Below are 17,374 nucleotides of genomic sequence, written 5' to 3' on the forward strand. Positions count from 1 at the left end.
TCATTGATGAGGTTTGGCTGTGTTCTTCTAATCAAGGCCTTGTAACAGTGGTCCACTTCTTATTTTGAATATAGCTTTTGCTGCTCTGCTACTGCAACTTATTTTTTAAGTGGACATATTTCTTTCTCTTCCTTTCTCTCTGCTCCTCCCTAATCTCCCACCACCACCCTCAATCTCAGGGAAAACAGGATTACCTTTCATCCCCATCCTAGGCAGATTTGTCTGTCCTTGAGTACACACCCACCATAGAAATGAAGTAATCCAGACTTTGGGGATGGTACCTGAAGATCTCAGAAATGATTTCTCCCAAATTAACAAGTGAATTAACAACTCCAACAGATGGAATGTAGCCTTTGAATCACCTCTATAAAAGCCCCCTGTTTCTACTGATGGGCAGAATCACAGCCTTTGGGACAGGAACACCCTGTGTTTCTCCTTTGCTAGCAAAGCAATAAAGCTTTTTTTTCCTTTTTCTCAAAACCATGTCCTTGCTATTGGATTGGCATCCAGACAAGGGCCGAGCTTTTAGCAACAGCATAGTGTTGGAAGTTCCTTCCCATTGGAGATATAGAGAATCTGAATGCTCTACAGATTTACCCATATCAGTCTGATGAACAGATATTTATGCTTAAAGGCATACAAATATATAACCCCAATCTTTTCTACTCTAATGTCCAACTCTTCCTTTTAGTTCTAGCTCAGGAAGAGACAATAAATAGTACTGGTCACTTTTTTTTGTTGTTGTTCAGTTCTTCTCATTTTATATGACAGTGTTTTGTTTTCCTGCATTCTGGCATTCAAGGAAGCAATGGGAAACCAAGATCAAATGAGATTGGGTCCTGCTCCTCTAGGAGTTAATACTCTAAAGGGAGAAAGAAAGCTCAGTGAACAGGATATGACAGTACGATAAGGTCAGTTCCCTGCTCTGAGGGTTTTTCTGAGAAGTTAGAAAACTCAATAAAGTGAGAGTCAATCTTACTCTGGCCTCTAAGAGAAAGGAGTCATATTCCTTTGATCTTGTACCTTCAGGTGCTACACAGATGAAGAGTATTTGCAATCACAGTCATCAGTATCACTGTCTTACACTTTATTGTGTTTGGTACGTGGCTGGGACCAGATATGAGGCACTTAAGTTAGGTGCAAAATTTAAAGGGGACCCCAAAACCTCAATAATTAGTCAATTTTTTTTAAATAAAATTAATGCAAAATAATCAAAATGAACAAAATATCAAAATCAGTCTTGTACTGCTCTCAGGTACCATGGGGTTACATAGGTCCAAGGTTTTGTCAACTTCTTTAAGTGGCATAGTCTAGTTTTGGAGATCTAAAAGGAATGTAAAATAAACAAATGGAGTATTTATTTTATTTTCATTCCTAATTACAAGCAAGATATCTGTGACCTAAGGGTTAAGGAGGAAGGTTGGTAGTTAATTTTCATTATACAACCAGTGTTATTTAGGAATCATTAGGGAAATTCAATAACATGAACCCTAATAGCCCCCCTTAAAGAATGAGCCAAGACTTATTCTAGATTCTAAGAAACCACTGAGTATTTTAAAAACAAAATTCCATAGAGCTTTGAATGTAGAGCTCTGGTTCTCTGTAATTAGTGAACATATTTGCAGTGACCTTCTATGTGTCTGCAACTTTCTCTTATGTTACCAACTACTTTTTCTGCCCCTTTAGTCATATTGTTCATTTTCCAAAGAAGAATCCAATTGGCCTAGTCTTGTTTTCTTTTTCTTGTGGGCCCTACAATATTAGATCAATGCAAAGTAGGAGCCCAATCCTGCTCCAAAGGCCTAAACGGCTTTGGCCAAGGAGGGGCCTGAGTTGGATTGGAGATAAGTGGGGCAGCAGGGAAGGGCATTTGCAGGTAAGATTTTTTTTTTTTTAACAGTAGGGTGGAGATGAAGCATCCTCTCTCCAGTACACCAGCATTGCAGATTAGCAATTAAAAATGCAAAGAAAGCAGAACAAATAGCAAGTGCTAATGGAGTTCACAGAAAAGAGAAATCACCAAGGGTCAGAGTGTGTTAATTGTATGCTATAAGAGCTGCAATTATAAACCCATAGATATGCAAATAAATGCTGATGGCTCAGCAAATGAGACTACAAAATCATTTATCTATGGCCCTTGATAAGTAGACAGCTAGATAAATGATTTGTTTATGAATTCACTTAGAGATTTCACTTAATATCTTCACTACTTTTCCTCCTTTCTGGAGACATCCACAGAATAAAAAGAGCCTGTGGGCACCTTGTATTGGCTTACCGTGTTTATTACCTTCACCTCTGGTTGCTTAAAATAGAATAAATAGACCTTTCAATTGTGAGTGGCTGACTCACACTGCTGAAAATCTTCTCCCCTCCACCTCCTTGTGCCATTTCTGTACGGACCCAGTGCAAAGTGATGATAGCATCTGTTTCTGCCACCCAGATCCCATTGATAGCAATTGACATTTCTTGTCTGCAGTGAGGTCATGGAAAAAATTAATTGCAGGGAAAGACAAAGATGCTGATTAGCTAGTATTAGGCCTTCTGGAACTCAGGGATGAGACATCTTTGAGGTTCACTATGCGTGGGGTGACCCTTACTAGAACCAAGGGCAGACCAGGTATTGCCACAAGACTCAAAACACATGAAGCCCATCCCCCTGAGGGTGGTTCAACTATGACCATCAAGTATTTAGAGCTTTTCAGCTCCAAACTGAGAATACTGGGGTTGTATTTCATTCCTGTAGGTTGTCAGAATGAATGATGGTCCAAGAAATTTAAACCTAATGAAGAGATTCAGAATAATATATGGCTTCCTTGAAAGAACCATAAGAATTTTTTTTTATTTCTCTCACTAGAGAACAATAAAAAAATTATCCATTCAAAGAAACATTGATTAAATTCCTACTCTGTGTCATTTCTGTGTTTATACTCTCACTTGCACAGGACTTACTGCGTCTTATATGACAGAATTCTAGGCTTATAAAGAAGCTGGTGGATGGAAGTCTTCAAATAAGAACCCCTTGTATATGATGCTTGAAAGGATATTCTCACAGATATGTTTAATTTCATGGTTTGGTTCGAAGAGGACCTGGTTGAGTGTGGCATGTGTTTTGTTTTGTGTTTTGGTAGTTTTTCATTGGCCTAGCTCCCATCGTATCATGTGTTCTAATGATCAAGAAAAGAAACTGGGTCTGATATGTCTAATACATAGCCAGTGACTCTACAAAATAGCAAGTAAATTAGTAGGGAAGGAACTGAAGACAAAATAACAGGTAAAAATGAACCTGCAACATCAGTAACTATATCTCTGCATTGATAAGATTTTAAGTGATGACTAATTATGCATAGAAAAGTGATCAGTCCATTATGAAAGAATTCTAGAAGCAGCTATAAGCAAAGAAATACCTTTTTCTAAATCCCAAGGTGTTGAAGCCTGCCACAAATACCAAATGTCCTGAATGCATGGCTTACATAATAAGTAGTACATCCATTCACACTTGCAAAAAAGGTATGGGTAAAAGTTTCAAGAGTTTAATACTGGAAAAAGCACAGAACCTTATTTTAATTGTCTTGAATCTATTATTATGCTCCAAGAATAAATTTTTTCCCTTAATTCAAATAAATACAGGAATTTTTTTAAGATATGCATCAGTCAGTTTCGATTCTGAAATTTCCTTTCTAAACATGGCATTGTGGTAAAAGGAGTTGAAGAAAATTGATAACATTTTCTTAGTCTATAGAGTCAGCATCAGACTGAGAAAATTGAATCATCCCCTCTAGGCAAAGTATGGTGTTACTAAAATGACATCATCATAGAAATGTTTTATGACATAAAAGAAGTTATTGATTTCTTTCTTCTAGACTCCTGTGCTAGCAGTGTAGGTCAGCTATTATTTTATGGATAAGAGTATTTTAAAATAAGGATGCAGTAAATTCTTTGAACAGTTTTAAGCTCTAAATTCCACAGTAAGAAAATAGCATTCATTACATTTTCTGTGTATAGTGTGTTCATGGACTATAAATGTAATTAAATGTATTAGCACTGGGATAGGCTCTATCTACAGTTATTTCTTTGTTTTAAATTTTCAATCTAAAGAGTTTTTAGAGTACATATTTTAATGCTAGGTTCTGTCTATATAACAAAAAAAAGACACAAGCTTAAACTACATGGTTTATTTTTACCGCACATAAAAGAAATTAATATGTAGGCAGTATTATCACTCCATATCAGTGACACAGGCTCTTCCTTTATGCTCCCCTATCTTTATTGTGCTCCTTAATCCTAATGATTGCTTCATGGCCCAAAGTGATCATGAAGCACCAGCCATCATGTCTGGATTTCAGGTCAACAGAAGGAGAAAGTGGAGAACAAAATTGCAGAGGTCCTAGCTAAATCACTTTCCATAAGCAGCTATTCAATGAATCCCACAAAACATTGGACTGAACATTTTAATGTGGCTACAACTACCCATAAGGGAGGCTAAGAATAAAATCTTTATTATTATATGAAATGTAACCAATGGAAAACTTGGCTTTTATTAGTAAGACACAAGGAGTAAATGGCATTGGTTTGGATTTTAACTTTTGCATTTGATGAAATGTTACTGGTTGCATGGTAATTCCTTGTGTGTGCTGACCATGCATATCTTTTTCTTCCTCTTGTATCACCAGGCCGCCGGAACCTGTTTACAGCACTGTGAACAAACTGTGTGATAAGCCTGCTTCTCCCAGGCACTATTCCCCTGTTGAGTGTGACAAAAGCTTCCTTCTCTCAGCTCCCTACCCCCACTACCACCTAGGCCTGCTCCCTGACTCTGAGATGACCAGGTACTGCATGCGCTTCCTCACCTCATCTTCTCGAATTGCATGTGCTTCCACAAGGATGAGTGGGTAGGACCCACCTCTGCTCACTTTCCTTGCACACAACAGCAACATCTTCCCCAAAGTGGAGAGATGTTCTGCTTCTGTGGTGTGGTGGGAGAAATTAAGAACATTGCCTTCTTTTTTTTTTCTTGGTGTGATCACAGAGCGTTCAAATAAGATCACATGATGTTCCACATGTTCTTGATTCCCATACATTTTAATGAGGTATTAATTATATTGTTCCAGAACAATTAATTTTGGAATTTACTTATTACCATTTCCCTTATACAGAAGGATGAAAGAGAAAACTATATTTTTTAATAATTTTTAATAAGTGCTTACTATGCCCCAGATGTAAGTCGGGCATAGATATTATTATTGTCATTTAACATTCTAATTCAAATATTAAATTATTAGTACCATTTAACTGACTCTTGAGATATTAAGCAACATATCCCAAAGTACAGAATTAATTGATTCTGCCTAAATTTATAAAGAACTTGTTCTAAATCTAAAGACTGCATAAATTCTACATTAATATTCTATAGCCTGTGTATGATTTAAAAAAAAAAAAAACTATATTCAGAGTAGCCAAAGTCAGAAAGGACAGTAAGCAAAATAGAATCCAATATTCCATAATGTAGTTCCAATTCTATCTAAATTGAGATCCCAATTTTAATATTATAAAGGGGTGCTTATATAGTTGTGTTTTCAGACATAATATCTTCATAATAATTGCTAGGACTGAGAAAATACAGGTTGTAGAATGGATATAACAAGAGAGTCTTTTTAGAACCTCATCTTTATATACATATTTTTAAATTAATTTAGTCATCAATTACTGGTCTCCCTAGGGGAGTTATATACATATTTTATATCTAATATTTCTAGAAATAAATTTAAAAACATAACTCTGACTAATTAGTTGGAGCATTTTCACTGATTTGAATCAATTAAAGCTTACTGGTAATTCAGAACACTTTATGAATATTAATTAAATCAATACAACCAGAGGGAAGTGAAAGGGTGTCACACCGCAGTCAGGACTTTTGACTTAAATTTGTTGAGCTCTTCCTCTGCGCCAGCTATTTGTTAAAGCACTTCTTACAAATTATTTTTTTTTTCAATCTTCACAGTCACCTTATGTGGTAAATGTTATCATTATTTTCATTTCACAAACACAAGAAAATTGAGACTTGAGAAGTTACCTGATTGTCCAAGATCTTCCACTAGCAAATGACAGAGCTGAGAGTCAGACCCAGGTGACAACTGCCCCAACAGAACTTAGCCCTGCATTGGCACCGGCATGATGGCAGAGACATTTTTGCTCACTGAGAGGATTTTCCATCCATTTCTCTTTTCTACCTTTGTCTTATTTCTCTGGTTCAGTGTCAGTGAATTTTTTTTTAAACCCATGCTTTTTTTTTTTTAAATGAACATGAAAGTTATAGTAGTTTCTTTGCATCCCACTGGGGATTTTGAAGCATCCCTCCTTAAAAATTCAACAAATAGCAGCTATAGGGTCTACCTCCTGGATATATTTTGATTTTTTTCCTTCTTCTTTCCTTTCTTATTTTTCAAATTAAAAAATTGCAGTACAATGTTGAGTATGTCTTTTTTTAATTATATGACCCCAGCACTTCTGATATATATCAGTCCCCCACCTAGAACCACTGTCCCCCACCCTTTGGGAATTCAATTTTCTATTTTAATTGTTTTCGTTAGTTCTTTATTTTTTACATTATCGTATTATTTATTTTATCATATATAAAAAGTCACACACAAACCCATTTTAGTGCCCATGTGACTAGTACACTGATACCAAAAATCTTGATTTCACCCCACTTAGTTCCTCTTATATAGTTTTCCACCTCAATAAATGACACAATGCATCTACCCTTTGTTCAAACCAAAAACTTGAGTCATTCTCCATACCTTATTTGCCCTTGTATCCATCATTCAATTTGTCTTCAAGTCCTATTGATTCTAACTCCAAAATGCATCTCAAATCTATTCACTACCCTCTACTTTTGCTTCCACCACTTTAAACCAAACACCTATCATCTGCCACCTACAACAGCCTTCTAATTGGTCTTACCCCTTGTACAGCTGGCTTATTCAGAATGAATCCAAAGTGATTTGTTACAATTACAGATCAAATCTCTCTCCTTTTGCATTTGGGATAAAATGCAAAATCATTAACAGAGCACCCAGGCCCTGCATGATCTAGCACCCGCCTGCCTCTTGAACATCTCATTTCACTCCTCTTTGCTGACCGCAGTATTCACATCGGCCTTCTATTTATTCACAAAATGTGCTAAATCTCTTCCTCTCTCAAGTGCTTCACACATGCCTCTCCCTCAAACTGAAAATCTCTCCTTAGACTTTGCCTAATTAACTTCTGGTCATCTTAGATCCAAGCTTGAATTGTACTTCCTCAGATTAGCTACCTAAAAGAGAAAAATCAAGTCCTCTGTTATTTTCTCTCTCTCCCTCCCTCCCCCCACCCCTTTCTCTCTGAACTCTCTCTCTCCCTCATGCTCTAAGATTCAAACAATTTATAATTGTTCATTTTTGTGTTTTTCAAACTAAATGCCTGCCTGCCATTCGAGCTAGCTCAGTGAGTGGAATTTTATCTGGTTTGGGCATTCTGTATCCCTAACACTCAACACAGTCTTAAGTTTGGCACACCAGGAGCTCCAAATTATTGAGTGAATAAGTAAACATGGAAATAATACCTGCAGGCAAGTAAACTGATGCTTGTTTCAGGAACAGGTCATAGCTCAAGCTGTGCTTTCCCCAGCTCTCAGCCTACATAAAACTACCCCATGAACAAATGATCTATACATGGAAACAGATAATAACCAGAACTCACTTCATGTTGCACTCCAACTTAAATTATTTTAATGGTCAATGTCCACATTATAGATCCATTAGATAACTAAAAAGACTGGGCAATTTGTTTCACAGATTATTTATTTTCTCTCCAATGGAAAATAACCTCTCCAATATCTTGAAAGAAAATATTCTCTTTCAATGTCTTGTAATGCAGCCAACCATTTAGGGGAACATTCAAGAATTCTGGCTCCATTTGCTATACCATCCCTTGCCTTTCTCACTGTATTTTTTAATAACTCATAGAATCTCAGGTAGAGAAGAACTCAGCTAGACAAGCCCTTATCTAACTCTAGTAATGCTGAGGAACCCAACTCATCTTCTATGAGTCCATGTCTTATTTCCAATCATAGAAATAAGATAAAAATATTTTGGAATCTTATGCACTAAATGACACAGTATAAGAATATACCAATTCATTCAACCAAGATTTATCAACCACCAGCCAAATGCAAAATACTATACCTGGACAACTTTTTACAAAGCTGAAACATCAACAAAAATATTGAAGATATGCCTGAACTTTAAGCTGCTATATGGGATGATGTGTACCTTTTCAGGGCATTGGAAAATTTCTCAGAGTGTATCTCAGAAATGTGCACATATTGAGACAACAGTTCCAGCCTTTGATTAGTATATGAGCTAGCTCAATGCAAGTCATCATGTGAAACTAGGCTTACGTTTGTAACAGTTTAATTCCTAATTATCATTCAAAAAAATACAGGCAAGTCAGCAAAAGAAATGAGTTATTTTATCCATATTCTTTGAGTTTCAATGGGGACATCCAAATTCTTAGGTCTTTGAGTTGATAACCAATACCCAGGAACAAATTAATTACCTATGTCATTTACTTTTAAAAGGTTCATCCAAAAGAAAACAAAGAATTTGTAAGTTTTCCTTAGGATACACTTTAGCTTACTTTGCACAGTGCCTAAGACTTTCCCTTATGTTTAGAGTTAATAGATTTTTTTAGACCATGCACAAAGAAGAAATGGGAAGATCTGGGAATAAAACTGAAATTTGAAGTTCATTGAAAAATAGATAACATTACTGTGGGCTCCTGCTAATCTATCTCTTTTTCTTTAAAAAAAAGTAATTGTTGATGTTCAATTGATTTTTCTACTTTGAAAGAACAAATTATTCAACTTTTGATATTCCTAGGTCAAGAAGAATAGTGTTCTTGGCTGTTTTCTTAAAATATACGGCATATTTTCATTTTTCTTTTACAAAGATGGTCTTAATTATTGTTATTTTGCATTTGTAAAATAGAGCCTGAGATAAACTAGCCAATTAAAATGTATTGGCAGATTTGAGATAGGAAATGCATTCTGAAGCATTATGTGAATATAAAATATCTCTTCTCATTGAAGATAATATATTCATGGAGCTTTTACATACCAGGCATTACTCTGGATGTTTGGGATTCAGTGGTGAAAAACACTTCATCTCTTCCCTTAATCAGCTCACAAATGATGAATTATTTACTTTGTAATATATAACTGCTAAGAGACCCATTTCTCTAATGTAACTGTAGCTCTATAACTATTAAAAGACAAAGTTTAGACACATTAAAATTGACTGTTTATTTTAGCAAAGAATATTTCATGAATCAGGCAACACTCAGAATCAGAACAGATTTAGAGACCCCCACAGCAACATGAGCAGAGACCTTTAATAGGCCAAACATAGAAACGAAGAAATCTTCTGATTGGCTACAATAATTTATCTGCCTTATCTGTGCATGGGGGGATGAGTTGATTGCTTGTGATCATCTGAAGTCCTGCTATCTGTTATACTTCTAAGTTAGGTTTTAGTTTCTTTATTTATTGTTGAAGTTGATTGTGTAAGAACTGAAAATATGGAGCCGGGAGTAGTGGTACATGCCTGTAATCCCAGCCTCAAAGAAGGCTGAGACAGGAGGATCCTCAGTTTGAAATATATATATATATATATATATATATATATATATATATATATATATATATATACACACACAGCTTCAAGTTAATGGCCTCATGCTTATTTAAATTATCAGAACTAAAATCAGATTGGTATAAGAAGTGCTAATCAGAGCAGCACGATCTTAGGCTGTCCCTTCTAAAAGAGATATGAATATACACACAGGACTGTCCCCCTTCCACACCTTGTTTTGCCAACTCTAATCATAGATAAGAAGCATTGTCTATGGAAAATAAAATATTTGCTTCTCATATATCCATCTTCCAATCTTGCTTATAATTCTGCTCTGCAGAGCTTAGACAACCTACATCTATGATTCCCTTTTTGGAATAGAGTAGAAAGTTGGCAGCCTCGAAACTTCTAGTTTGGAGACACAAAACAAGATGTGTATCTCACCAGACCCCAATCATGGTGACCTATCTTTGGTAAACTTTCTCTCCTTTAAAACAATAGAAAATATATCTGGACCTTTTCATGTTTTAACAGTCTCAAAATCTATAATTCTGAAATAAAATATAAATCCCAGACCTAATCTATCATAGAAGTGCCTGTGAATCTCTAAAAGTAAGCAGAGGAGTTGCCTCCTAACTCTCTGTTTTTCTTGCAATTATCAGAAAGACACGGAATTTATCAGTCATAATAGGGAAGAAATATTTTCTAAGTAAAATAAATACCACACAGTAAATCTGATGGTACATAAAAGCACAGTACATCCAGAGACTACCAGTAGCTCTGTGTAGCTAAGGGTGGATGATGAGTTTGGAGTTACATAGGCAGCTGCAAATCACAGAGGGTCTTACTTGCCAGGCTGAGGAATTTGTACTTGATCCTATAGCTGTGGGGAGCTGTTGAAGAGTTTCAAAGCTGAGCAAGGACACTATCTGATTTGTGTTCTTTGGAAGATTGCTCTGTCAGCTCTATGAAAACATTTGAAGGCAGGGAAAATAGTTAGTATGTATATATAGTACGATAGGTTTAAAATCCTGAAACACTGAACTGAGACTATAGAGATATTTACAAATGGATTTAGAATTATTTATCAAATAGCACTTGGTAATTGGCTGTTTCAGGGAAAGAATTCTCTGGCTGAGGGTATTTATTAAATGGTGACCACATTGCCTCCTCTTGAAGTGATTGTACACTCTTGTCCATAATAACTACACTTAAACAAAAACCTCCTACATGACTATGAAAGTGAAAGGAGACAAAGTATTTCAGGTCTCTCATTTGAGGGGGTGGCAATGTGGTGTTTTACAGAAACAAGAATTCTACCCAAATGTCTAGGTTCGAGGGCTTTCTTTTGGTCATATTAATGATATACATTTTAACTAAGCACTTTTCTCTCAGAACTTTAATTTTCTTATCAGAAAATAAGGCAAAAAATCATATCTGTGCTATTCCCCTCTCAAAATGGCTGTGAGGATCAAGGGAAATGGAACCAGTGAGTTATTTTTTTTAAGAGAGAGAGAGAGAACTTTTTAATATTTATTTTTTAGTTTTTGGTTGACACAACATTTTTATTTTATTTTTTATGTGGTGCTGAGGATCGAACTCAGTGCCCCACGCATGCCAGGCGAGCGCGATACCGCTTGAGCCACATCCCCAGCCCCCAAGCCAGTGAATTTTCATCCAGGCACTATCTGCATTAGTCTTTATTAATTGTTTCCATATGCTTATTCTATTTTAAAGCTGCACGCTTGTGTATATTTATTTTATTGCTATAACAAAGCAGGTTAAAAATACTTATCAGCACAGGTAAATTCTCTGAGGCCATAAGAAAGCCTTTGATTCTAAATTCATCTATCATTCTTAGCAGTTATCCTTGTTGTAAACATAGGCAAAGTAATATAGTTTCCCTTTATATTTACATTTATAGGCTCCCTATAAAAGGTGGTATGTTTCTAAACTCATGTGTGACTTTAAAATTATATGATATAATTTTCTTTTGTATCTGCTCATGTAGTGCTATTTCTGCCCTGCATATATCTTCTTAGGAATGTGAACAAAACAATAGCTACTCTATGTTGAACAGAGATTAATAATCAATCAAGGACTCCATATATGTACCTTGTCAGTTCTAATAATGCCAGCAACTTTGCAGAATGTGGGCTTTGATCTAGCAAGTGAAGGGATCTAGACGCTCTACCCAGGGCATGCACACAGCCAAGCTCACGTTCTCATGGAGCCTTAGTGCCACCTGCTCTGCATACCTCAGCTTCTCACCCAATCCTCCTCTGTCTCATCCACTCTGCCTGGGACCTATGGATCCTGAAAGAAGACTTGAGCCTTACACGTACTGTTTAATCTGGGAAATAGCACCATTAAAAAAGAAAAAGAAGATGCTTAACAAATCAATGACCTTCTTATGCCCTTAAAAGACTGATATGATCTTAAAGAATTCTTAATTTCATTTTTAATTAAAACCAGGAGAAAAAGCCCTCTGGGCATGGCTCATAAGGCATAGCCCCTTTCTGAATTTATGCAGCAGCTTTTTTTTTTCCAAAGGTTTTTGTTGCCTTTTTGAAGTAGGTGATCACTAAGCCCAATCTGAATTAAGAAAAATAAGGAGAGATTAATTGACTCTCACAAAGGCACAGAGGCTGCTCTTACTGCATTCAGTTTTACAGCCAGTTCCCTCTGCAATGTGATCTATACAAGGATTCCTAGTGAAAGAAATATTCTCTAAATAGACACTTTTTAAAAAGTTAAAAATAGCATTTGTTGTTTTATTTTATTTGTTGTTTTATTTGTCTATTGTCCCACTATTTTAAAAAATATATATTTTTGGATATTAGGGGGAAATATGCTTTCATTAAGAATTCAATAAAGTTGAGCGGAGGTTGTGGCTCAGTGGTTGAGCGCTTGCTTCACATGCGTGAGACACTGGGTTCGATCCTCAGCACCACATAAAAAAATAAATAAATAAAACAAAGATATTATGTCCATCTACAACTAAAAAATTTTTTAAAGAATTCAATAATGTTTTAAAAGCACAATATTTGTAATTTAAAGACAAACTCATCTTATTCTCTAAACACTTGTGTTTTCTGCACGGAAACCCTGGCAGGTAGGATGGCAGTAGAATGTTCTGTCAGGGTCAAATACCTTGTTGTGGCAGAGATGGAAAGTGAACAACGATTGATCTTTGCTCTAAAATTCCTGTTCTTTGATGTTAAAATAACTCTTGAGATCTAAATTTAATTGATGTGCTTTTTCAAAAAAAATTATTTCTTTATTCAGATTGTACGAATATTTTCCCTTAGTTTTAGGTTGTCTTTTTTGTGTGTTTTTAGAACAATCTTTATATTTTAATTGCCATTGTATTACTAGACCAGAGAATAAACACAATTTCAAAAGCAGTCTCCTATGAAGTAATGAGAACATTCTGCACAAAATCACTATAGCAACAAATTGTAGGACTCAGAAAGAATAGAGATAGTATTAAACCATAACATTCATGGCATAGATATTAATTAAATCCATTAATATGTATTGAGTGCTTTTATATGCTAGCACTGTTCTGAAACTTTTACATGTACTAACTTATTTTATCTTTAAAACAACCTAAAAAGTATGTATAATTATACCAATTTTATATAAAAATGCAGTTCATGATTTGACAAACAAATGAGATGAGATCACTGAAAATGAGGACATCAGGATGTATACTTGTATTAGTTCTATTTAAGCAGGATTTTGTTTTATACCGTGCTATATTCCTCGTGACCAAAATGTACGCAACATATAGTTCTAGTACTAACAGGGCTGATGAGCTGGGTGATATTCTTGACTACAATGATAACAATAACAGCAGTCACCATTGTATTTGTAATCTTATCACCTACCAGATGGTACTTTTCACAAATCAACTCATTAATCTCCATAATACCCCAAGAAGTTGTGTGTCATTATTTTCCCATTTTGGGGTGAAAAAAAAATGAGGTCTGAAGAAATTAAGTAACCTAAGGTCAAACAGGTAAGGTTTAAACCTGAGTAGACTTGCACCAGGATCTAGGTTTTAGCAAATATTTATTGAATGTTGTTCTAGTCCCAGGGGGAGAAAATATTGGGCTCCTGCTAAAATAATTAGAACTGTTATCCAAATTTCATTTAGGTCATGAATTCTGCTTGAGAAAAAGGGTACCCCATTTCACTACTGTCAAATCTCTTTCAATAGATGATAGGTAGATAGACAGACAATGAATACATGAATTGGAACTGAGAGTCTAAAGTCAGTATTAGGGTTTGGATTCTGCCTCTACAACCTTCTGGCTTTGTAAATTTGAGCAACTGATTTTTCTGAGCATTAGCTTCCTCATCTGTAAAGCAGCGATAGTTGTAGTATTCACCTCATGAGGCCACTCTGAAAATTTAATGATGTTACATATAAATAAAGAGCTTAGAGCAATATCTGTTAGGTATGAAGCAGTTCATAAATTTTAGTTGTCATTATATGTGTGTGTATTAAGTGATATATTATGACCCCTTTGCCCCAGATAGATACTTCAGATTGAGATGAGAATGAATTTTGTTCAAGAACAATTATAGAAGGCTGTTTCCATTCAAGGCCATTCATTCATGATGAGTTCAGTAAATTGTGAAGGGAGATGAATGGTAGGCTTGGCATTACGGGAGAGGGTCTGTGCAAGTCTGCCTGTGTTGACAGAGAGCGCTAAATATTTTAGAGTATAGCATTTGTTGTTTTATTTAAAGAATCAAAATTTACCTCTCTGAGCAGAGAAAATAAATCTCCCACTTCAACCCTTTAATTCAGTTCTGCAGACCTTAGGCTCTTGTGAAATTTAAGAGATTTCTTGAACAGGGTTTTATAATTCTTATAATTCGGCAGGGATGTGTGTACCAAATTGAATACAAAAACTTAAGATCCCTCTATTGCAAAGAAATTGAACACATTGGAGGGTAGAGGTGAATTGTATGGCTGACTTTAAAAGGAGGAGGGAATATTGAGCTCCTGCTAAAATAGTTAGAACTGTTGTCCAAATTTCAAAAGGATCTCGTTCCTCTGTATGAAGGACATGCATGCCATGGCCTATTGCATGAGAAAACAGCATTCAGACTAGACTTCAACCCTGGCTCCTTCCCTTTACAAAATTTCCTGTGGACATTCTATCTAATAGAACAGATTGGCCCAACACTGTGTGGATAAGAAATGAGAATCCGATTTCTCTTTGTTATTTCCATCCCTCTCAAATTCATCTAATGTTCTCCTTCCTTACGTCTCTGTCATAACAGTGAGGATATGCTTGTGTCAACCTTATAGGTTAAAGGATAACAAAAGGCTCATATAAATTCAGAGACAGAGGGGTCCCACGGATGGATCAAACAATTTAGTTAGACCTTTATATTTTCCAGAAGAAGAAGCTACCAGTCAGACTGCAAATGTGTAATAAATGTTTGTTTTAGGGTAGGTACTTCTGAAGATACATGATCCAGATGTGGATAAATCCTGTTCTCAGAAAGATTAGTGACCACTAGACCTAGATGGTTTATTTGGGGGCTGTAGTCAACAGACATCTATAATTTTTTTTTAAAGTTTAAGGATTTATTGTGAGTCGTGTATTTCAAGTATATGTGAATTTTAATTAACTTTCATTATATAATAGTAGCCTTATTTATTTTTGACCTGGTCTCTCCTGAAACTACAGATTTTATTTCTTGAGAGCTGGCATTCAGACATTCATGGTGTGAAATTTGAAGGTCAGATGGTACCCAGTTTTCCTTCCAGCTTCTCCCACTCTCATCTGAATAATTAATTCCTTGTTAAGTTCTTACTAATCTTCCAAAGAGTGGAATCCATGTTAGCGCTAGGCTCTAGGCTACATTGGGCATGGAAGTGGCTATGGGAAGAAAAAATAAGCCTCTGACCAGATTCCTCTCATTATCATTGCTGAAATTCTAAGACTCTTCTTTTCTCCCTTGTAGGGTCCCTTGGTGACCCATAGGTTGTCCTAGATAAGCATTTCCACACTCCTACGCTACAACTTTTTTCTCATTGTTTTCCTGGAGGATATACCTCACTTAAAGCAATGTACCTACGTTTCCTCACACTTGTCATGTTCCAGCCCCTTAGATGACATTTGTTCAGATACAGATCTCCTTTCTCACTGTTGGCCATGTTGGAGCTCCATGCTAGTTGGAACTTCTAGGATCACGATGCTGCCTGACAGAGGCAAAGCAAGAAGCTGACATCATTTTTGCAAAGGTGTTTTTGACAGAGACTTTCCTCACCCTGGAAAGCTCCTTCATAGTTACAAGTTTCATGTTACCTCATTTCTGTCCCTTAATGAGTATCAGTTCTAGAAGGAGGGGAGGAGGTCCCCTTGACCAAATTCAACTCAATGGCCTTCCCCATTTCAACTTCAATTATCCAGAGAAGCTCCGTTGCTGTCCCAGACAACTTTCCTGCCCTGATTTTTATATTGGAACCTGTTCCTCTGGGATCCTTGTGACCCACAAAAAGCAGCCTCTAATCCAAACTCTTTCCCCAGCAGAGAAATAGAAAAGACAGACACAGACTTTATTATTATTATTATTGATTTTTAAAAAAATAAATGACAACACAATTCTTATTACAATTCTTATTACACATATAGAGCACAATTTTTCATATCTCTGGTTGTATACAAAGTATATGCACACCAATCCGTGTCTTCATACATGTACTTTGTATAATGATGTCCATCACATTCCACCATCCTTGCTAACCCCCTGTCCCTCCCTTTCCCTCTCACCCCTATACCCTATCTAGAGTTCATCTATTCCTCCCATGCTCCCCCTCCCTACCCCACTGAGTCAGTCACCTAACATCAGAGAAAACATTTGGCATTTGTTTTGGGGGAGATCGGCTAACTTCACCTAGCATTATCTTCTCCAACGCCATCCATTTACCTGCAAATGCCATGATTTAATTCTCTTTTATTGCTGAGTAATATTCCATTGTGTATATATGCCATATTTTTTATCCATTTACCTACTGAAGGGCATCTAGTTTGGTTCCACAGTTTAGCTATTGTGAGTTGTTGTTGCTATAAACATTGATGTGGCTGTGTCCCTGTAGTATGCTGTTTTTAAGTCCTTTGGGTATAGACCAAGGAGAGGGATAGCTGGGTCAAAAGGTGGTTCCATTCTCAGTTTTCCAAGGAATCTCCATACTGCTTTCCATATTGGCTGCACCAATTTGCAGTCCCACCAACAATGTATGAGTGTACTTTTTTCCCCACATCCTCACCAACATTTATTATTGTTTGTCTTCAGAATAGTTGCTATTCTGACTGGAGTGAGTCTTATTAAGAAAGTTGTGGCCTAATCCCACATGATAAAGATTAGGGACTACTTTTTCTTCTATTAGATGCAGGGTCTCTGGTTTAATTCCTATATCCTTGATCCACTTGAGTTGAGTTTTGTTAATGGTGAGAGATGGGGGTTCAATTTCATTTTGTTGCATATGGATTTCCAGTTTTCCCAGCAACATTTGTTGAAGAGGTTATCTTTTCACCAATGCATGTTTTTGTCACCTTTGTCTAATATAAGATAATTATAATTTTGTGGGTTCGTCTCTGAGACACAGACTTTTTTTAATTGAGCATAATTAACATTCAGTTTCAGGAGCACCATCTTTTTGTTAAAGTATGTTTCAT

General features: G+C 36.1%; 1 protein-coding gene across 23 annotated transcripts in view; it reads left to right on the plus strand.

Moving 5' to 3' along the window:
* Positions 1–17,374, plus strand: part of Dlg2 (discs large MAGUK scaffold protein 2) — a 2,050,987-nt gene that overhangs the window by 1,594,648 nt on the left and 438,965 nt on the right. For 18 of the 23 annotated variants that reach the window (XM_058577376.1, XM_058577377.1, XM_046439346.2 and 15 more), the window contains one exon: positions 4,671–4,826. The exons of the other annotated variants lie outside the window; for them this stretch is intronic. In XM_058577376.1, the coding sequence (XP_058433359.1) occupies positions 4,671–4,826 (156 nt within the window). The remainder of the gene's footprint in view (positions 1–4,670; positions 4,827–17,374) is intronic. 23 annotated transcript variants of the gene reach the window in all.

This window comes from Marmota monax, unplaced genomic scaffold (assembly GCF_021218885.2).
Source record: "Marmota monax isolate L192 unplaced genomic scaffold, Marmota_monax_Labrador192_F-V1.1 WCK01_AAM20220418_F8-fsc00096, whole genome shotgun sequence".
NCBI classification, from domain to species: Eukaryota; Metazoa; Chordata; class Mammalia; order Rodentia; family Sciuridae; genus Marmota; species Marmota monax.